The 23805-nt window shown below is 39.3% G+C and overlaps 2 protein-coding genes across 2 annotated transcripts; both read left to right on the forward strand.

The window, feature by feature from the left end:
• Window positions 1–6956: 6956 nt before the first annotated feature.
• LOC110175749 (keratin, type I cytoskeletal 13-like) lies at window positions 6957–10089 on the forward strand. The gene is made up of 8 exons (XM_020941962.2): window positions 6957–7354; window positions 7775–7857; window positions 8000–8156; window positions 8641–8802; window positions 8895–9020; window positions 9379–9599; window positions 9695–9705; window positions 9959–10089. The coding sequence occupies exons 1-8, from the start codon at window positions 6986–6988 to the stop codon at window positions 10054–10056; spliced, it is 1227 nt and encodes a 408-aa protein (XP_020797621.1). The 5' UTR covers window positions 6957–6985; the 3' UTR covers window positions 10057–10089.
• Window positions 10090–13004: 2915 nt separating this feature from the next.
• LOC110175716 (keratin, type I cytoskeletal 13-like) lies at window positions 13005–14979 on the forward strand. Its single transcript, XM_020941923.2, has 7 exons — window positions 13005–13517; window positions 13595–13677; window positions 13739–13895; window positions 14098–14259; window positions 14350–14475; window positions 14552–14769; window positions 14850–14979. The coding sequence occupies exons 1-7, from the start codon at window positions 13035–13037 to the stop codon at window positions 14866–14868; spliced, it is 1248 nt and encodes a 415-aa protein (XP_020797582.2). The 5' UTR covers window positions 13005–13034; the 3' UTR covers window positions 14869–14979.
• The last annotated feature ends 8826 nt before the right edge of the window (window positions 14980–23805 follow it).

Genomic DNA, 23805 nt, shown 5'->3' on the forward strand with positions numbered 1-23805 from the left:
ACAAAAGTGATTCAGCACAGGTTAAAACTACTTTCATCATGATTACAGAAAATGTTTTGTTTTTTTGTTTTTTTAAATGCACTAATATAGTAAAAATAAACAAACAAATAAATAAATAAAGGTGCAATGTGCAACTTTTCTGGTGGAGGGTCTCCCAACTGCTTGTCAGCATGGAGAATGTTTTGCCTGGAATGTTCCATGGTTTGACATTAAACATATCCATCTAGCATTTATTCATTATTCAAAAATGCAATGATTTCTTTTGTGGATAGAGGTGACTCTCCACTCCACTAAACTCCACTAAATTGTAATGTAGCATAGGGCTGTAACCTACTCTTTTTGCTTGTGATAGGTTTAATCTACACTGTGGATCATTCTAGACAAATAACTAACATTTCCATGGAGAGTAGCAGGTCCACTAGAAATGTTATGCAGTGCACCTTGAATATAGGTAGTTTACTATACAATTTATAGTTCCATTGTTAGTCAAAAGTTTGGACACACCTTCTCATTTAATGTTGGTAAATGGTAAATGGTCACATTTTTCTATAGCACTTTTCCACCTTCAAGGCACTCAAAGCGCTTTACAACAAGGAACCACTCACCCATTCACACACACATTCATACACCAGTGTACGCAGACACTGTGGGCAAGGTGGGTTAAGTGTCTTGCCCAAGGACACAACGGCAGCATTCATCTGTGGGAGCTGGAATCACACCAGCCAACCAATCAGTGGATCTGACCACTCAACCTGTGATGTTTATGTCAAGAGCTGGATTCAAACCGCCAACCTTCAGATCAGTGGGCGAATGCTCTACCAACTGAGCTACTGCCGCCCCCAATGTTGTTGTAATGTTAGTTTCATTTAATGCTTTTCTTTCTTCAGTTTAATATTTTCAACATTTTTATTTACATATTGAAGTTTTCAAACATTATGATACAAGATATAAAGAATTATGTAGCAAAGAAAAAAAGTTTAAAAAAACTCAACTAAATATTTTTAATCAGAAAATTCTTTAAGCAGCCACCCTTTGCTTTGTTGACAGTGATGCAAACCTTTGGCTTTCGCTCATTGATCTTCTTGATGAAGTCCCCTGACATGGTTTCCACTTCACAGATGTGCCATGTCAGGGTTAAGAAATGCAAAGCAGTGATCAAAGGGTCTAAAACAAGTTTTGAATTATTTTGAGTTTATTTTTCTTCAATACATTCCACGTGTGTTGATGCCTTCATAGTTTTGATGCCTTCAATGCAAATAATAAGTATGCCTGGTAGTGTTTATTCATTTGAGATAAAGTATCTGCACTCAGGACTCCACATTCTTTGGAGGTAGAAAATATTCCAAGTCTTTGTTTAGGCTATAGTAAAAAGGCTACAGGTCTAAAGTCAATCTGTTGCTCTGGGTGCCCAATCAGCACATTGACAATATTATTCTATTTGACAATGGGATTGTCAACACACCTTGACAGACCTCATCAGTTAATTCATTTTTTGACACTTTTTTAATGACAAGTTGAAGCTCCCATCTGTGAGTGTATCTGATTTATTTTACCCCCATCTTTCACCTGCAGCAACAATTTGTGAGAATAGAACAGGGGTGGGCTGGCCAGTCTTATTACAAATGGTAGCCTTAATATGCAAATACGAAGAATTACACAAACAATAGATTGCACGAACACAGGTATTATGCATTTGAAGAATAAATATGTCCATTCACTGCTCATTTACAAACATGTTGTCTAAAAATAGATCAGAACTTTGATTCTGCCTTTTCACTGGCTGGATTATCTACAGACATGGACATAATTGTTGGTACCCCACTGGTAATGAATGAAAATCAACAATGGTCACTGAACTAACTTGAAACTGAGAAGCAATAATAAATAAAAATTCACTGAAAAATAACTAGTGAAAATCAGACACTGTTTTTGAATTGTTGTTCAAAAGAATAATAATAATAAATAAATTAAAAAAAACTCAATTAATGAAACTGGCCTGGACTAAAATGATGTTACCCCCAAAAAAGATTGTAAGTAATTGGACAATAGGGACATGTTAAACTTAGGTGTGTCCTCTAATTGGCATTATAGGTGTCTTCAAACTTGTCCTCAGTCAGTCTGCCTGTTTAAAGGGGGACATGTGTCATTGTGCTGTTTGGAGACATGATGGATTCAAACACTGAACATGGACCAGAGAAAGCAAAGAAAACTGTGTCAGGAGACTAGAAGAAAATGATAGACAAGCAGGTTAAAGATAAAGACAATAAGACAGTCTCCAAGCAGTTTCATGTTCCTGTGATTATAGTTGCACATGTTATTTAGAAATTTAAGGTCCACAGGACTGTAGCCAACCTCCCTGGACACAGCTGCAAGAGGAAAATTGATGACAAACTGAAGAGATGGATAATACGAATGGTAACCAAAGAGCCCAGAACAACCTCCAAAGAAATGAAATGTGAACTCGAAGGGCAAGGTACATCAGTGTCAGATCGCGGCATCCATCACTGTTTCAGCCTAAGTGGACATCCTGGGAGGACACCACTGCTGAGAGCAAATCATTAAAAAGTAAGACTTAAATTTGCCACAGTGCATATTGAGAAGCCACAAAGCTTCTGGGAGAATGTCCTGTGGACAGATGAGACAAAACTGGAGCTCTTTGGCAAGGCACATCAGCTCTATGTTCACAGACGTAAAAATGAAGTGCACCAAGAAAAGAACACTGTCCCTACTGTGAAACATGGAGGAGGCTTGGTTATGTTCTGGGGCTGTTCTGCTGCATCTGGTACAGGGTGTCTTGAATCTGTGCAAGGTACAATGAAATCTCAAGACTATCAAGGTATTTTGGAACGAAATGTGTTGCCTAGTGTCAGAAAGCTTGGTCTCAGTCATAGGTCATGGGTCTTCCAACAGGATAATGACCCAAAACATGCAGCTAAAAACACTCAGGAATGGTTAAGAACAAACCACTGGACTGAGTGTTCTTCTGTGAGCCCAGACCTCAATTCTATTGAACATCTGTGAAATAAGATGAAACATGCTGTCTGCAGAAGGCATCCTTCAAACCTGAGACAACAAGAGCAGTTTGCTCATGAGAAGTGGGTCAAAACACCAGTTGACCAGTGCAGAAGTCTCATTGACAGTTACAGAAATCATTTGTTTGCAGAGTTTGCCTCAAAAGCTTGTGCAACAAAATGTTAAGTTAAGGCTATCATCATTTTTGTTCAGGACAGTTTCATTATTTTGTTTTTTCAAATGATTCTGTTGAACCACTTGCGAAAAGCAATTTTCCAAGTTTGATTTTCATTGAACAATTTTTAGTAATTTTTTTTATTTATTATTGCTTTCATCAGTTTCAAGTTCTTTCAGTGATGATTGTTAATTTTTCTTTCATTGCCAGAGGGGTACCAACAATTTTGTCTGTAACTCCTTACCCTCTCTCAACCCCTCAAGAGTTATTACACTGATCTGGGAACAAAAGAAAAAGATCAATGAACACACAGCTCATAAATTTGTTCTTGATGAGTTGGCTTCAGAAATAGCCATGAAAAAGTGGACGGCTGAGATTCAGCCATGACAGAAGCTACAGGAAGAACAGAATAGCACGAGGCCGCCAGGGACTCGCGATCGCTCAACACGCCACTCTCTCTTCCCAGCAGCCGCTCAGACCAACAGCTCCTCCACCAGAAAAATTACATAGTGTACCTTTAAAATTGGAAAATATTACTTATTCAGTTTATTTAATGAGATAGGGACAATGCTCAATATACATTAACCTTAACGGAAGAGATGCATTGTATTAGGCCACAGGTCACATGACTTTTATGAGCACTGTCAGACTAAGACTGTGAGTGAAAACACACCCTCCACTATGAAAGTTTAAATTTCTAAAAAGTGAATGATTCTAGAGGCAAACCTATACAAACAAGGGCATAGCTTTCATTGACTTTTATGATCAGGAGCACGTCAGTGAATGTTCTGCAAAGTTTCAGGAATTAATTTTGAAGTAATTTTTTTTTCTTCCCATGGAAAACTTTGTGCATTCCTATAGGTGGCGCTGTAGCACTGATAATTGTGTTTGACATTTATCAATGAAATCAGGGTCATGCAGTGTATAACTGATTTAAATTTCAGCACGATCGAACTAAGCATGTGCGTGTATGATGTTTTTAACTATTTTTGGAAAAGAGCACTACTGCGCATGCTCAGTCGGCCCGGAGAAGTACCTAGCCGAGATAGGCTAATCTGGAGTCATGCGCCATTGAGTTGAATGCTTGGTTGGGGTCCTGCAATTGTGATTTAAATTTGAGTTTTCTAGGCCAATGGCACTGGCAGTGAGAGGTCATCAAAAAAACAAGAAATTAAGGTGTTTTTCGCCAGTGTGCTATGGGCAAACCATACGGAGTATCCCCCGAAAAAAACTGATAACTATTGTGAACCTATGCCTGTAGATGTGACATAGCAAATCTGAGCTCATTTGGACAAAAAACCAGGAACTAGACTTTTTAATGAAATATGGATTATATTCCTCATAGGGGTTTGCACCAATTAATCTTTTGGCTTGTTTCATAGTTCTGTATCACTGTCCCAAATTTCGTTTGCCTGCAACAAACTTTGCTTGCCCCCCCCCCATCAAATGTAGGCGGTGCTGTTGAGTCGGGTCGTTTGGGGCATTGTCGTGATGTGTATTTTATATCTTTTTTTTTGCCGGACTGATTGATCTAATACCCGGTTTGGGGACTTTTCATTGACGTTCAGGGGGTCAAAAATGCAATAATTTTGTCGGAAAAAGAATAATATGAAAGAAACTGACGAAAAACAATGCCCCTCTCCATTATCTTCATTACTGGCGACGAAGAACAAATTACGTTTTGTAAATAAAAAGATCATTGACCAGATTAGCCTGTTGCTACAAGCATGTATGGGCAGCACAATGTACTAAAATAATAAGTCACTGGGCCATGACAGTTTAGCTAATGCAAAGTAAATAAAGGTTTGTTAAGCCCTCAATGGCTCTCTCATAGGACATAGCTCTACTAGTAGTGTGAACTGGAAGGTGTCAAGTGAATCATGAGGGGAGCTGGTCAGGCAACATTTTTGGTGTAGAACAAACTCAGATCTTTGACAAGAATTGGAGTCAGATACCATCTGAGCAAGACTAAGAATTGACAGAGGAGGTTTACAAACTAATCCTGTTGTTGCCCTGATCCTGGTCTGTTTGACTTGGGGCATAGGAAGGAAGGGATTAAATGTTCAACAAAACAAGCTAAATAACTGATGAATTTTTTTATTTTATAGTGTGTTTTGTTGGTAATTTAGAAGTAAGCTGGTCACTTAAGTGCTATTGTGAATTATATAGGCCTACTGGTGGAAGTATTCAAATGATTATATACTCAAATAGAATTAACTATATAAATAGAGAAATGACAGTAAGGTTTGCTTACTTACTTTATAGATAATAATTCTATACTTTTACTTTAGTAACAACTATTTCTACTTTCGCTATGTCTAGAATTGGTGCCAGTAATACAACCCCAACTACCTCAAAAGTGTTCTCAAACATGATAAAGAATATATAATTAACTTGTGTTTTATTATTTGAAATGCACCAAAAGGCATATCTCACTTTCTTACCATTACATTCAGAAAAATATAATTGACCTTAGCGGTAATCAGGATTAGTTACTAAATTATTTTTTCACCCACAACTGTCAAAATACAGAAAAATGATTTTCATTTTTCTTACTGTATGAAGTATGTTTGAAGACTTTGAGTGACAGTGCTGTAGATATGATCAAAGCTCTGTCATCTGTGCATGTTGGCCAGGCCCTGCTTTTCTCCAGACAAGACAATGAAGTGACACAGGCAGCTCAGGCATGTTTGACTTAAACATACCAGCAATACCTCTACATAGTGACTGATATAAAGTTATTGCCATATAAATGTTGTTTACCATTGTTCAGGTAAAGCTATAGCATTATATAATGACTAATATTTACACACCAGAACAAGTTTAGGAAAGCATTATAAAGAGATAAGAAAGTTTTTTGATAAATACCAGTAGCTCAGTGACACAGTACTTTCAGTAACAAAGTAACATTAGCTTTTCTAATATGGAATATATCAATCAGTTATCAGTTACCAGTTAAAAGGAAAAATAAATAAATGAGCACTTTCTCAATAATATGTGCTCCAAAGCTGCTCTTTGACTGTGTACTATTTTTGACACAGTATATTTGACATGAGCAATTCAACCAAGCTGAGGAATGAAAAATATCTCTATCTGCAAATCTTCCATGACCATTTTGAAAAAAAATGCTTCTTACCCCAGGCCTTGACAGTTGTCTGCTCAGAGTCATCACAGTTGACTTAATTAACAGCTTCAGTCCATAAAGCAAATATTATTTAAACTGGATTTTGCTGGTATGCCATGTATATTTAAATCTGTTCTTACTTGGATGTAATCTAAATACTTTCATGGCATTGTTAAAAGTTACTTGCAGGCTGCTGATGAAAATAACCTGGAGTGGATGCCTGGGCCCACCTATGACCCCAAGTTTCACTTGAGTGATATTGTCACTGCTATGTGCCAGTTCTGTCACTTTGCAAACAATTGTCATAGTAATCAGTGATATTGTATACATTTCCCTTACAAAGAAATATTGCAGACAAAAGGAGTATTCGTGGGGAGGGACGAAATAGAATAAGTGACCTGGTCAGTATTTGTAGCACTACCCATCATTTGCAAATCACAGACCAAATCATGGGTTTGACCCGTAAAAAAGGCGTACCCACCCTTACTGATGGACTGATTGTAAAGGGGGGTAGGTGGGTATCCAGTACGGTGGCATTTTTCTCTTTCAACAAGCTCCAGCCACTCCCACTTCAACTGTGTGAGTCTGCTATATAACCAAGGAGACACAAGGATGCTTTCAACTGCAGATCCACTCCAGTCATCCTACCTGGCCCACAGCTAACAGCCACCAATATGTCTCTGAGATCGTACAAAACCTCCAGCGTCTATGGCGGAGCAGGCGGCAAGGGTACCCGCATCTCCTCAGCCCAGATGAACTTCTCCTCTGGGGGATACTCCTCTGGTGGTGGCTACTCCTCTGGTGGCTACTCTTCTGGAGGCTTCAATCTGGCTGATGGCCTGGACCTCCATGTTGGGGCCAACGAGAAGGCCACTATGCAGAACCTGAACGACCGTCTGGCTTCTTACCTGGACAAGGTGAAGTCTCTGGAGAAGGAGAACGAGCGCCTGGAGAAGCTGATCAGAGAGTGGTATCAGAGCCGGACCATCGTCGCCCATGACTACAGCCACTACTTTGCCACCATTGAAGACCTGAAGGATAAGGTAAAACCAGGAATTAAATTTAGAATGTATTAGGCCTGAAATATGTGTGCTGCCAAGAGAGGAATTTGTCTTTTGGTTTAAGCCAATAAATTGTGAATACTTTTTTCAAATGTATCTTTCTTTGAAAAAAAAAAAAAAAAAAAATATTATATATATATATATATATATATATATATATATAAATATATATATAAAATTAAAGGTACCATCTGTAATTAGACTGTCCTATTATATTCTCACATATCACCACTAGATGCTACAGCTGCCATCTATTAAAAAAATTAAAAAAATCTAATAATCTTAATAATGGAAGCCTTAAGAACAGGAAAAAGTCACTAGATCAATCAGAAATTCCCTAATGATTCAATGGGTGCAAATGCATTTTGTAAAATCTGGCCTAAATTGTTCATTTTTGCCCAGATCCGCATTGCCTCCAGAGTCAATGCCAAGATTGTCCTGGACATTGACAATGCTAAACTGGCAGCTGATGACTTCAAAATGAAGTGAGTATCTTTCTTTTCCAGAGCACACATAGGTGAAACTTCACAAATGCCCCGAAACATGCACTCATACTTGTGTGACAACTACTAGTCTCAATGGCCTGTTAAAACCCTGCTGACCTTTGAATTGGCCCACCCCTGGCAGGTATGAGAATGAGTTGGCCATGCGGATGGCGGTGGAAGCAGACATTGCTGGGCTGAAGAGAGTCATTGATGAGATGAACCTGGCAAGGATGGATTTGGAGAGTCAGTACGAGGCACTGAAGGATGAGCTCATCATGCTCAAGAGGAACCACGAGGAGGTGAGGGCTCCAACTGTACTAATGAGTTTACATTTGTCACTGTACATGACAGGCCACACAAAGGTCTACACCCTAAGTATATACACCTAATACAAGCTCTAACAATCATGAATGAAACAGCCCTACATCTATTCAGAAGAAAACACCATTCACTGTTGACATATGAGCTGAGTTCAGTTGTCAGCCTAATGCAAACAGTAACTCTGATTGACTAGTAGAATAGAAAATAGAATAGTAGTAAAGAAATATATATTGCTTTAACAGTCAGTCGTGCCAATCCCCAAAAGATTGTCCTAACCTCACATCATTACTTTAATTATAATTCATAAAAACAGGTGGTATGAACTACAATGCAGACCTCTACATTACAGCACAAGAGAGGGAAAGACTAGCCATCAAGTGAACATTTGTCCTTTAAGATGATGTTAAGGATAATTTTATACAATTCAAAACTCAAACACTTGGTGTTTTCTGACCTTTACAGGAGCTTGCTCTGCTAAGGGCCAATGTCGGCTCAGACGTCCATGTCACAGTGGACGCCACTCCATCTATGGACCTGAACGGCGCCATGGCTGAAATCCGGGACCATTACGAGGGTGTCATCGCAAAGAACCGCAAAGAACTAGAGTCGTGGTACAATGGCAAGGTGTGTCTTTTTTACAATTGTGCCTGAGCAGCAAGTTAAACAGCAGTTTAAAAATTTCATCTCAGGTAATATTTGGGGTTTTTCTTTTTTAGATTGCTGCAGTTGAGCAGGAGGTGATCACACAGACAGAAACACTGACAGTATCTCGCACAGAGATCAAAGACCTGAAGAGCACCCTCCAGAGGCTCCAGATTGAACTGCAGTCCCATTTGAGCATGGTAAGGCAGCCAGCAATAAGGTATTTTTCTTTAAAGCCTTTAAAGCTTTAAAGTCAGAACATAGTAAAGTATCTCACAATACAATTATCTAAGAAGATACAACCCTCAAATAGAAATGAAAGGCTATGGGCTATATACCAGTTATTCATTGTAAAATGTAATATTGAGTTCTTTTGAATGTGCTTCTTCTCTATTCTAAATGTAGATAATAGCAGAATGTAAAATAAACCTCTGTTTTTAATCATATCATTGCTATTTTTAAAATAGGGGATCAATGGTCAAAGTAACAAATTGATATTACTAACAAATATATCACAATGTGCAAATAACAAAACCCTAAAATGGTCTTGTCCCACAGAAAGCATCTTTGGAGACAAACCTTGCAGAGACACAGGCCCGTTATGCTGCTCAGTTGGCTGCCCTCCAGAGTACAGTGACTAGCCTGGAGGCTCAGCTGGCTCAGCTCCATGCCAATATCACAGCCAACAAACAAGAGTATGAACTGCTCCTAGACCTCAAGACCAGGCTGGAGCTGGAGATCGCAGAATACAGGAGGCTGCTGGACGGAGAGGACGAGAGGTAAAATATTTTAAAAATATATCAAAAAGTGACATTTAAAGACATGCAAGTGTTAACTAAACTCCTCCTGCTTTGTCTCCTTGTTCTATCAACAGCACCAAACAAGGTAAGAAATGTTTAAATAAATTAATAGTATTGTGCAAAGGGCTGTAGCTTGAAATGCTAGTAGAGCACGATTAACATCAACACACATTTTGTAATGTAATAAAAAAAAAAAAAAGTGCTATACAGAAATACAATTAAACTAATAGTTACAAACAAATAGTTAAAATATTCTTGGTTTGCCTATTGAAATGTGTTGACCCATTTTCATGATTTAAGAGAAATGGCTCTTGTTTTGTGTTACCTTTTGCCCTTAGTGGTCACCAAGGTCATCACTGTCGTGGAGACTGTTGTGGATGGAAAAGTGGTGGAGAGCAGCAAGACCGTGGATGTTGATGTGGATCAAATTGAGTGATACTGAAACATAAAGAATAAAATGAAATAATAAAAATCTGCAGTTGAAATCAAAGTTTGTTTCAATGAGCTTCTTAACAACAGCCATACATAGACAGAATAAAGAAGGCAGATTCAACACAACAGATAGAAAGAAGACACCAAATGAACCCTATTTATTCTTTAAAGAATGGAAAAAGGTCAATCAGCAGTCACTTAAACTCTAGGTAGTGATTGGGATTCCAATGGGCCTCATCTAAAAAAGATTCAAATTAGACAGTTAAACTAAAGGATGATGTTCAAATATGATACTGTAAATGAACTCCCTGTATCTGACTTTTATTTCTTTGAGTCAGCTAAAGTGCTTTTTGCACCATACAGTGTGATGTAGAATCAACTATTTATAAATGTTGTTGTTGTTATAAATAATGCCTTAAAAAGCCATTATTCCATGGGTTTGCTATAGAGCAGATTGGTCTTGTGTGCTGCACGGGTTAATGGGGGAACAGGGTATGATGACATAGGCTATCATTGTAGCATTGTATCTAACATACACCATAAATAAATAAGGAGTTAATTTAAGTTAAGTTAAAACAAAACACCTACCCCACCCACAGGGCCCTAGTGCTCTGCATTTGAGCAGGCTGAGGTTCGTACTGAACATGCATGTTTGCAAAGGGCTTAAGTGTTAGCTCCGAGTTACTATGGTGACAACAATTCATACACGCCCCTGCTTGTGTCTTTTTTGCCATAAAATATTTTTTAACACTAGTTTTTCATATCCCCTACCACTTCAAACTAGAGGCCTCTCAAAGATTGTGCAACTTGAGCTTGGTAATAAATTTGGGCCCAGTGAAAGCTTAGTTTGATACAACATGTTTGGGCTGATCAACTAAACTAAGAGCAAGCATGATGTGAGAAGGTAAAAATCTGTTGATGCCTGAGGGACATAAGATGAATTTACATAAAGCAATGTTAACCCTTAGCTTAGCTTACCTGTCTCTGCTGCTGTTTTCTGCATCTGCTATATTGTATTTTAACAAAAGAAATAACAAAAAACATTTTGTTCCAAAGAGACTCCAAAGAGACTCTGTAAATCTCTGTGGAACGATGAGTGAAAAACATAGTTCAGTCAATGATTGAACATGGTTGACTTCATACCATTAGTCTCTTCTCTCACTTGTGTGAGAGTACTGTGTATAAAGAAACCAATTATCTGGAATAAGATCTTTTTTTTTTTGCTAAGTGCACATCCAGAAGTAAAGATCAACAGGGCCTTTAAATTAGCATAGCAAATCAGTTTGTGCTGATTTGAGGCTTTTTACGCTTTTTCTTTCATCTGCCCACACAAGGTTCTTACTTTTTTTTTTTTACATAGCAGGTGAATCAGTTTTTCTACAACAGCAACCTTGTAATGCAAAATGAATTGTATATTTGTTATATTGTGATTCCCTCACGAAAAACACAGATACCATCGAGTTTTTCTATTCACCTTCATTCTGGGCTCTTGTTCACATTTCTTTCTATTGCACCCTAAAGCTTTCCAGGTATCTTGATATTCTGAGGAAAGTTAGATTTTTCATTGTTAAAGGTGTTATGTAACGTTTTGGTTGGGGGTCTGTCACCTGCTTGTTTCTATGGAGATGTTATTGCTCTGCCTAGAATGTTCCACAGTATGACATGAAACAGCTCTACCATATTTATACAGTTACAGGTGGTTTTATAGCTCAAAAATACCCAGAAAAACATACAGTCTGACTGTGAGGGCTGATGCTTCTCCACACATCTGAGCCGTAATTTTAGACTCAATGAAGACACAAAAGCTTAATACCATACTGTGAAGCATTCTAAATAAAGTAATAACATCTCCATGGAGATCCAAAGCATTTGACAGACCCTCCACCAGGAAAGTTATACAATGTACCTTCAAGGTTTGGTCAAAACTAACTGTGTGTGAGCAGCCTCTCTTAGGCTTAAGTTGATAGTTGACAGAACAAAGGCAGTGCTGTTTATCTAAGGTAAAAGGCTAAAGTTTGCATGGTTCACCACAATAAACGAAAAAACATACAAACAGAAAAGGTAAAGTAAGTACGTTTTTTATTTATATAGCACTTTTCACAGACATTTGTCACAAAGACGCTGCCATGCCAATTGGTGCCATCGTCCCTCTGACCACCATCACTCACACACACACACCAATTTCATACTAGGCAATGTGGGTCAAGTGCCTTGCCAAAGGACACAACAACATTTTTGCAACTGGTGTCCCACTGTGGCACCTGTCCCAGCAGTCTCCCATCCAAGTACTAACCAGGCCCTGCCTTGCTTAGTTTCTGAGATCTGACAGGATCAGGCTTTGACAAGCCGGTATGGCCACAACCTTCTGAATGTCATACACTCTCTGATGTCTGTTAGAAAGAAACAATCAAGTAAATGCATGTTCTTGTTCTGGCTTGATATGGATTGGATTGCCAGAACAAAGCATTCCTGTGCACAAGAACAGTATCTAAAACAGAAAAAGATTCAAGTGTCTTCATTCAGTGCCTCTAGTAATGTATTACAAACTCTACCAAATGTACTAGGGGGGAAAAAAACATATTTAAGAATGAGTAACCATGTTAATTAACAATTTTTTCTGGATTATATGAAAGGTCAACTAAGGGTCATAATCATTTTACAAGCATTAAGATAACAAAAGGTGTAGCTTGAACATATGGCCTGTACAGAAAGGTAATCAAATAGTCTGTTGTAATTTGGTGTTGAAAAGGCGTATACTCAGTTGGGGTTTTAGTGTTTTGCTGTGGCAGTTGAGAAAATCTTGGCACATTCTTTGGCATCAAATTCTTGATGACTGTGAGAAGTGATGCTGGGACAGAGGCCTGGGGGGAGGGTGGGTGGGGATCGTTTTCAGGTGCATAGGATATAAAAACAGCAGAGAACACATTGTACCAGTCATCAGTGACTCTCCAAGACAGGCAGATCTCTGAGCAGCCTTCAACAATGGCAACCTACTCCTTCTCCAAACAGTCTTACAGCGGTGGGGGCAGTGGAAGGATCGGCGGGCGCCCGTACGCCCACAGTGTCCATGGGGCAGGGGGTGGTGGCCTGAGAATGTCCACAACCACTCACACCTTCAGCTCTGGAGGTGGTGCTGGATATGGCATGGGTGGGGGTTCTGGATTTAGCTCGGGTGGGGGTGGAGGTTTTGCTGGTGGAGCTGGCGGTGGGTTCGCCGGTGGTTTCGGCGGTGGTTTCGGCGGTGGGTTTGGTGGCGGCGACGAGCTTTCAATCAGTGCCAATGAAAAACTGACCATGCAGAACCTGAACGACCGTCTGGCCACCTACCTGGATAAAGTGCGCAAGCTAGAGGTTGCCAATGCTGATCTAGAGCTCAAGATCCGCCAGTTCTTGGAGGGTAAAACATCTCCGACTGCACGAGACTACTCACCATTCTTTGCTACCATCGCTGAATTGCAGGGAAAGGTAGGTAATATCAATAGTGTCATTCTGTGCATTTTTAGTTTTAAGATTATTATTTTTATTTGTTTTTATTCACACAGATCCAGGATGCCACAAGTGTCAACGCTGGCATCTACTTGGCAATTGACAATGCACAACTGGCAGCAGATGATTTCAGAACAAAGTAAGTAACCTTAACTAGTTTCTCAGCATTAAACTGTAGGACTAATGAATTAATGTTCCAGATATGAGAACGAGCTCGCCATGCGCCAGTCAGTGGAGGCAGACATCGCAGGCCTGAAGAGGATGCTCGATGAACTGACCTTGGCCAGATCCGACCTGGAAATGCAGATTGAGGGTCTCAAGGAGGAGCTGATCTTCCTCAAGAAGAACCATGAGGAGGTGTGTGGAGAAAATATCCTTTGTGTTAAAAAAAATTTGGATAACTTATAAATATGTAGCAGATTTAAAAGTTTAACAAAAATGCTTTTTTTTTAGTTTTTGACTTTTTTGTCAGTGTTAAACTGTTTTTGACAAAATAAGATAGTTTAGGGGGTGTAGCACTGACTCATCTTTTAATCTTCCCTTATTTCTCTCTCTACAGGAAATGGCAGCAATGAGGAATCAAGTGGGTGGACAGGTTAACGTGGAGGTGGAATCTAAGCCTCAGATGGACCTTCAGGCTGCCATGGAAGAAATGCGTGAACAATATGAGGCTGTAGCTGCCAAGAATAAGAAAGAACTAGAAACTTGGTTCAACAGTAAAGTAAGATTTTAGACTGGGTTAATGATTTGAACCCATTTGTTAAATTGGTGCTTTTTGTTTCAAATATCACAATATATTTCTTTTACACAGACAGAACCACTGAAACAAGAAGTAGCAACCGCCGAAGCAAGCATACAAAGTTCAAAAACTGAAATAAATGAACTCCGAAACACACTTCAAAGCCTACAAATTGAGCTTCAGTCACAACTCAGCATGGTAAGTAGCATTACATATGGGAAACTGACAAGTATTTTATATTTTACTGTTATATTTTTTGTGTCTGCCTGTTTAGAAAGCGGCTCTTGAGGGAAGCTTAGCAGAAACAGAGGCGAGGTATGCCATGCAGCTCCAAGGTTTTCAGATGCAGGTCGCAAATCTGGAAGCTCAGATCACCGGGCTGCGTGCAGACATAGAGCGACAGACCCAGGAGTACAACATTCTGCTCGACATCAAGACCAGGCTGGAGATGGAAATCTCAGAGTATAGAAGGCTGCTGGATGGAGAGGGAAGGTGAGACTCGCAGACATCAGAGGAAATTTGAGCCTAATCTTTAATCTAAAACCATCACATGTCTCTGTTTCCCTTTCCAGTGGTGGCTCTTCTTCTTGAAACACCAAGGTCCTTGTGTTTACGGAGGAAACTGTCAAAGTCTGCCACTTGAAGCTGAATCCAGTACTAGCAGCACATGCAAATACGAAATAAAATTAAGTGCTGACTATATCTCTGTCCTTTATCTTATTTTTTATCTGAATTCATTATAACATATATTATATGGCAGATGCTATTTGCACCCTGGGTGTACATAGCTAACATTGTTATTCACATATAGGGCAAATAGCCATTGTTGCTATTTACACCCGGGTGTATTAAGCGTGGCACATAGAAGGGCACCCGGGTGTTCCTAGACAAAAATGCTATTTACACCCAGGTTATTTATTAAAAAAAACAAAACTCACTGACAGTACAAACATGAAGGCACCAGCGCAGTGAAAATCAGTAATATTTGATGTTTTTTTTTACTCAAAATAATGTGGAATCATCGATCAATCAATTGCAGTCTGCGCCTCATGGTTTAGTCCTGGTTAAATCTTGTTTTAGTCCTGTTTTAATCCTGGTTTAGACTTGGTTTTAGTTCTGATTTTAGTCCTGGTTTAGAACTGGTTTTAGTTTTGGTTTAGTCCCGGTTTAGTCCTGGTTTTACTTCCGGTTTAGTTCTGGTTTAGTTGTGGTTTTAGTCCTGGTTTTAGTTCTGGTTTAGAGGCGCACAGGAACTGTACGGGAGAACAGGTGGCGCATGGGAGCAGCAAGAGACGCATACAGTCTATGGGTCCACGCAGCATATGTGAGAAGGGGTAACGCCAAGGTAAGGGGCCTCTATTGATTTACGGGGCCCTACTCAATGTGCGTACTGTGCGTATTGGGTGAACCGGTACTGACACTATGTCATGCACTGTGACAGTGTGGAACCATGTGAAAAAATCCACGATAACCAACGGGTTTGGAAAGGATGGACTGCTGCGTGATGAAGAGGACAGCACACGCACAAGGGAGAATTTGCCTGGAGCTGACGTAGATTAAATGACTGTACATGAGTGAAATGACTTTATTCAAATGGTTGAATAAAGAGATGTGCTGAACCTGCACATGTACGACATGCACACGTACGATCTGCACATGTTTGATCTCTGTAAAGTTTTACATGAACCAACTCCAGAACAGGCTCACCATCCGTCCGATAGAAGCTCCGCATCAGGCACAGAGCGAACTGTTTTTATTGGCGGGTATTTTATGTAAATTAGCCTTGTAGCATTAGGTTTCATTTTTATGTGCAAAGCTGCATTAAATACATTATAATCTCAAACGGGCTGATGTCGCTCTGCAGTAATTATGGTGCTTACGAGGGCCAAATGCTTACATTTGAACCACTTTTAATGTTACCATTATCTTACTCAAGGCTGTACTTGAACTGCTGAATAGACAGATCAACTAGCATTACCGCTAGCTATACATCGCACAAGCTACATAAACTGCCCATGATGCTGTGATGCTTTCAATTTAAATACCCAAATCGTAATGGTTGGACAGGCATTGCAAATATATTTTGTAGCAACACTGACTTACTTTTTACCTTACCTTACCCTACCTTCGTTTTGAATTTTATTTCTTTGGATTCTCAAATCCAGCTTCTCGCACTTTTCACAGGAAACGACGTCAGCACACACGCACCATTACCTTTTTTCTTGAGATGGGTGTAAATAGAAGAATCGTGGCCATTGAACTATTAACACCCAGGGTGCAAATAGACACTCCGATATTATATTAGTATTTTATTAATTTTAATAAATGAAAGGACCAAAAGTTTGGCCTACTAGATTATATGGATAAAGTTGTGAGTTGGTCATGACATTCTGACTAAAGACTCCATTTTACAATATTTAAAGAATGTTCAGCAATTTGTCTTATTTATTTAAAAATATTTAAAAAATTATATGTATGTTACAACTCAGCTTGCTAGGGTCAGGGAAGTAACAGAATATACAAAAATACAATAATCATCATCATCATCATTTAATAAACAGGACTGTAAAAGGTTAAATTTAGTAGACATGCTAAAATACGTAAATAAATAGTTCAAAATAATTTATACATAGCAAACTATTTGTTCAGAAAATAACCAACTTAACTACAAAACTACAAGTGTCTCAATACGAACGAATCACGTAGGCCCACAAACAGAATCAATTGACAAATTATAACGAGAGACATAAAGCAGAGTAAACGAGTGTCTCAAAACACACAAAGTAAGACGCATATAAAACAAAGTGACTGACACCCAAAAGACACAAAATGGCACACTGGCCACAAAGGCCAGCAGCCACAAATAGGTGTAGGTCTACTTAAATAAGGGGAGGTGGCTGCAGGTGATGTGGGTTTGGCCTGGTGTCGACATGCTCCATCAATCAGTGACAAGAATCCAGCAGCCAACCAAGACCAGGTGGGAGAGCAGCTCACCAGTTAGCTGCAAGGGCTCCCACAGCAGATATTAGTAGGAACAGCAAAAGAAATTAAAACACTCACAAAACAGGGTAGAGAACTGGAGGCCTGGAAATGTAACAATGTATTATAAATGTTATGGCCAGCACTGAAGACCACACTGGTGGGTATGGATTCAGATTTAGAAAATTTCATTGATCCCAGAGGGCAATTCATCTGCAGCAGGGTCAGTCCATATGAAATCAGCCGCTTTCAAGGAATCTCCCCTATGAGCGATCTCAGATTTGGCTGAAAACATTTCAAAAACTTTTTAAGATGACCAAAATGAAAGAATCTAAAATTTTAGCTATCAAATATTCAGGTTCAGGAGTTAGTTTGTAAATATTTGCTTGGAGTAAATAGATCTTGGACCTCAAATATAAAAAAAAAATTGAGTGGCAACCAAATGTGAGATTTTGGGGGCCCACAGCACCCCCGTTAATAAAGATACCCAATATTATGAACAGATTCCGAATCTATGACCAAGAATCTACATTAATACAAAATTTCCACCTAGCTCTATTTTTGACAAAGTTATGGTCTCTCAAACACGCTTATAAAAATAAGGCTTACGAAAAAGTGAGCATGGCCCCAAAATTTCAACGGGCCATAACTCAGGAACAACTCAAGGGATTGAACGAAAATTTTCGATTCTTTCATTTGGTCATTTTTGAAATTTTTTGAAAATTTCTCAGCCAAATCAGAGATGGCTCATAGAGGAGAGTGACTGATTTCATATGGATTGACCCAGCATTCTTAGTGCAGTTCTCAGTTCTCACATACACACAAACACACACGGTGTGTCACTCCATTATAGTTCACAAGTCACTCAATACAATATATAACAATGCAAATAACTTACAACAACAACAACAACAAAAACACTAGATACCAGAATTCATCAGAATTTTTTTTACAATTTTTTTATCTCCTAATTTATAAATTGGAATTACAATAGCAGATTATAATGTAGTGGAAAAAGTACATTCCTCAAATCAAGTGTTTATAATTTGGGTAATTGGAAATTCTAAAGTATGTATTTTTTCAGAAATATAGTGTCAAGTTCGTAGATATCCTTTGCTTTAGAATTTGATAAAGATGAGAGAACTTTCTTTACTTTAAGTTCATTTGTGGGTTTAAAGTTATGGGAACTTTCAATGCACATTAAAATGTGTCACTCAATTCTAAGACAGAATTTTAAAAGTAACCGTTAAAATGCTATGGTCTCATTTGCTGATTTAGTCTTACCAGAAAGTTTATCTATATTTTTCTATAAACTCAAATGTTACCTTTTGCTTCTTGTATTATTTCCAGAAAAAACACTGGTTTGTTTGTGCTGCCAGGTGCACATGGAGTGCAGTGAGTTTTTTTTGCCAGTAGGAGAGGATTATGTCAGGGCCTGGTGCTGTCCAGCTTTTCATACCTGAGACTCTTTCCTGGAAGTCTGCCACTGTGATGTGCATCCCTATTATGTGATGCCTCCTTCTCCTATATGCCTTTCCAGTACCTTCCAGTCTTCAGCCTTAGTGGGTCTGCTCTGGTTGTATTACCCTGCCATTGAGCGTACAGTTTCACAGGTTGTGCTGCAAATGTGTGATCTATTGGTCTGGCTTCATCATTTCATATGTACCTCTTTAGGTGGTTGGCCAAGGCTTGAAGCCTTTGCATGGCAGTTTCCAGTACTTCAGGTGTGGGTCTCTGGCTGTACCTCTTGGGGAGTTGTTTTTTACCATTTGCTGGGCCTCTGACAGTTGGCTCACTTCCCTGAGAACCATTGGTTCCATTGTGGGTATTGTGTCTCCTGGCTCCCATAGTTGCTCTTATTGCCAAGCAGCTCAAGAATCATTGAGGCTTAAGTGTATCAGCTCATTATTTTCAGTGATGGTTGTGGTAGGGATTGCAACACTGGCCCCAGTGTTGCATTCACATCTTCTAGGAGACTTTCAGATGGTACTTAACTTAGCCTCTGCAACTGGCGTTGGAGTTGCCTTGTGTTAATTTGGGCCATGATCTTATTTTTCAGGTCAGTTGCTGCCTCGTTCAGCGTGATACTTACTGGGGCTTCCCCTTTGACCTGGCGTCCTGGCTCATTTGTGTTGTACCATTGTGATAGAAGTTGCCGTTTGTGGATTTTAGAACACTGAGCTAACAGTTGCTTAGCCGTAATCTTGTACTGTGGGTTCTGAAATAACCATTTCTCCCACATGTGGTCCCCAGCACCTGACGCAGACTGTGTTTACAAGCAGACAGGCTCAAGAATCAGCTGTAACTCTGTGTGCAGTAAATCACTCAGTGTCATATCACCAGTGAAGCTTCTACAAAACGTAACTTTATAAATAGACTGTTATTACTATTGTAACTGTCTCTTACACTATTGTCAGCAGCTACGTGGACGTGTGGATGATTCCTTGTTTCTATTAGTCGTCCATGCTTCAGCCACAGTGGAGGCTCTATGTTCGCTGTATACGAGTTTATAAATGACGTGATGGTGATTGTCGCTCACTCGGTCTCTCACGGCTCCAGCTTCAACTTGTACCACTTCTCTGTCTTTTCTCTCTCTCTGCCCATTCTAACTCCATCTGGCGAAATTCGGCATCAGTATATTCGGGTTCACAAAGATCTCCCCTTGGCTTTGTGGTAAAGGCAAAGTCTTTATTGTCGGTGTCATAATCAGACATGTTGTCGTTAACATTCCGAGCAGTAAACAAAGTGAACCAGACTTATATACTTATGGCTCTAGCTCTCTCGTTAGCTCTCTCGCGTGGCGGCGGTCTGCGCATGTAAACACTGCCGAACAACTGAAGAAAGTGATGGATCGGTGTGCGGCTGTCACCTGACGGCAGCGCGCAGTGATACGAACAGAAAGAAAATAGTGCCAAGCGATAATGAGGTCTGACTTTTTTGGCGACGATGGTTTTGTGATGCAAATGTATCACTCTTTTGAACACATATTGCTTTGAGAAGAAAAACGCTTTAGTATACAGTCCCCACACAACTTGCCGAACTACTTTCCTCAGCACCAAAACCGGCCAGTATCTTGGCTCACCGGACACTTTCGGGGGGTAAGTCGGTGTGGATGCACAACACTGATGACGGGGATGCCATACAGATTTATGTAAAAAAATCCGAACTATCCCTTTAATTTCAAACCAATAGACTTTCTCCAGAGAAAGAAAGGAATGAAATTCAGTTCATTCAATTAACTATTGCCACTGTGTTTTAATACTGATTTGTAAATGTCATGTGAGTACTTTGTTTGTGAATACTTTCTTTGTGTAAAACTGTTAATGTTCATAGTGTGCAATATGAGAGCTATGTCATAACACTCCCCACACAAACTCACATTCCTCACATCATCCCCCACACAAGACGCACCTCATTGGTCAGTCTTTCCCGCCTAACTTAAGACTTAAGAGGAAAAAGACAGACCCCAGCCCAGTTTCGTAGATCACCAGTTCTGACCAGTTCGTGCAGAGTTCAGATCTCTGTACAGCAGAAGATTGCAGAAGCAGTTCAGCTCAGAATGGTCAAGATGTAGTAGAGCCGAACAGGACAACACCCAAGTTCTCCCTCCGTTCAAAGCTGTGCCCATCGCTTGACGTGTTTTTATTCGAATACCTGTAGCTGATATGATTTGCAAGCAAAGCTTTCATATTTTTGCAAATTTAAATATTTGCATTTTTTGCAGACATAGTCTTTTTGATTTATTAGCCTTAATCTTTGTCCAGCGCTGTTCAGACCTCGTTGACACAGCGTGTCCTCCAATCCTCTGGAACAAAGGAGAGCCTGACGCCGACTGAGCCTGGAAGATTGATCAGATCACGTGGCCTTCGTCCATTTCATCGCGTTTGATTCTTCAGAACCGACGTCCTGAGAACTCAAACCTTCATTGGACCCAACAGGACCACATGGTGACTGGACATCTCCACGCTCCCTGGGTTGTATGCGCACTGTCACAGAATGGCTTGCTTCATCAATTTAGACTCAACACAGAACTTTAGATAACTCTTTAAGTTGTGCCTAATCTCAGATCTCTAGACAACAGTTTAGAGCAACCTACACTCATTTGCATATTTGATATTGAAATGCTGTCTGTTTAACTTGGTCAATAAATATTCATAAACCACAGTTTGCTTTGGTGAATAGTGATGTTATTTCCAGTGATGTCATTCAAAATATGCAGGTCACTGATATGAACAAGAATTTACAAACCTTCAGATCAATTGTTTAATTATTAATTAATTAATTAATTAATTAATTAATTAACATAGGTAGTTGATTAAATTGGATTGGTAATATTTCTCAACATTTGTTGAGTGGTGCCCCCAAATTTACTTCTAGTCAGAGCCAAACACTCACAAAGGCCACGTGAGTGCTGCTTTAACTTAGAACTCCTAAATTCCAATCTGTAATATCAAGTACCCCCACCTACATCTAATGGTACCTCCATGTGAGCCCAGGTAGATTTCTCCTGCATATTTTGGTGCTCATGTGAGGCCAGATGTAGTCACACTACTAAATGGCAAATTAGGCACTGGTCAGTAGTTGTTAAAATCATTAAAAACTAAATTGCTCTTCTTCAGCAGGGGCCTCACCACTGCCGCTTTGAAGGCAGTGGGAAAGACCCCTGTCCAGTGTTTCCTCTGGTCCAGACAAATACTCAGATGTGTTAAAAACAGAGCTTTGACAAGATAAAATATGACATCTGATAGTGTTTATCTTTCCCATGAAGTGGTCTGTAAATTGCTTACAGAGAGAGTCTGTGGGAGTCAAATAAAATGTGCTAAAATCAGGATTTCAAATGCTGTCAGTGGTTGAAGAGAGAACTTTTGGATTATTTTTGTGGTTGGAAATTATTGTGGAGAAGTAATGGTTTCTTGCGTTTCTTATTGCACTTTTGTATATTTGTTGTTGATTGCTGAATAATTGGTGATTTATTGTAGTTTTGTTTTTTCAACATCCTCCTGTACTCTCTCTTGGATTTTTCAACTCATTTCTCCATGGAGGTTTTAGTTTGGTTTTGATGTTTTTAGTTTTGAGTGGAGCAACCGGATCTAGAGCTGACTGTATTTTGTTAAAATTGTCAGTAATAAAATCGCAAGGGGCAAGTAAAACCATTGGGGGATTTTAATCTAAAACTTAAATAAAATTTGCAGCCACTTTAGGGGTCAGATGCCAGTTCCTCACAGTTTTCACAGAGGTCTCCCACTGTATAAAACCAGTCATATTAAAAAAACACAGTAGTGGTCAGACACAGCCAGGTCAACAACAAAGGACAAATTTGTGGTCAGGCCATAGGTGATGACTAGCTCCAGAGTGTGCCCCCTGTTGTGAGTTGGCTGTGTGACGTGTTGAGTAAAATCCATATAATTAAGAGCATTTAAAATGTGTTTGCAACAGGGTCGAAAAGGTTATCTATCTATGCAAGTTAAAATCATTGGTTATAATAATTAAAGGACTTGTGCAAAATAGGTAAAAACTCAGAAAACTCATTGATAAAAAGATTGTATTTTTTTATTGGTCTTGTATACCATGACACGTTAATTTTTGTGTCTGTGAATGGCATGCGCTTCTATTTAACTTTGTTCAATGGGGTGCCAGATTTCTTTAGTGTTCCAGGCGAAAACCCGGCTAAACACACCGTAAAAACACACCTTACGATTTTTAGAGGAAAAACATTCAATCTAGGAACAGCCACCACCATCGCATCGCGCATGCATCACTGAAACAAAACAAAACACTTGGCTCTCTTCTGCGCATCAGGTTGCGCTGCTGCATAAACTTTGCGCTTGGCTGTTTCTGTTTCTGGCATTTGCTATAAAATTATATAGCCTGTATACAATTCATATTGCTCACAGCAATGTATTGAAAAAAAAATACTGATCTAGTTTATTTTTGGAACTATGAACAAACTATTAACTATAAAAAATTATGAAGTAGTTCATTTAGAAATTTTAAACTGAAGTTTGAACTAGTTGATGAAGAAAATTTACTTTCCCAGCACAGCCTAGCACCTATCTTACTGGCAAAGTAAAATTCCACTGCTTGTGAGAAAATAGTCCCACAACATGCGACGATTCATGCGATCCAAGGTTAGTTTTATTTCAAACATTATTCTATCAAAACAGACATTTACATCAACAGTCTGGCTTAATAATAGATTTTCTTCAGGTGCTTTGTGGAGTGGATAAGACTGTTTTTAGTGGCAGGCTAACTATGGCCATTGACATGCGCTAGCCTAGCAACAATAACCTCTGCAAATACAAGGACTGGATGGAATATTTACAAAAGTATCTCCACACGCCTCCCACACTCTGGCTAACTAGGAAATGAGGCCCTATGTCCAAAATTCCGGGTTGTCCCTTTAACTCATATTCCTTTATGATTTTTTTGGATTTCCACTGTTTCCTCTGTACCAGGAGCGGTGGTCAGCTGCAGCTGCTGGTGTAGACGGCTCCTCTGATGGTGCTTTCTCAACTGGTTCACCTGTATTCAGCCTTACATTTTACTAGG

Source organism: Boleophthalmus pectinirostris, unplaced genomic scaffold (genome assembly GCF_026225935.1).
Source record: "Boleophthalmus pectinirostris isolate CB_2022bp ecotype Guang Dong unplaced genomic scaffold, ASM2622593v1 HiC_scaffold_22, whole genome shotgun sequence".
In the NCBI taxonomy this organism is placed as follows: domain Eukaryota; kingdom Metazoa; phylum Chordata; class Actinopteri; order Gobiiformes; family Gobiidae; genus Boleophthalmus; species Boleophthalmus pectinirostris.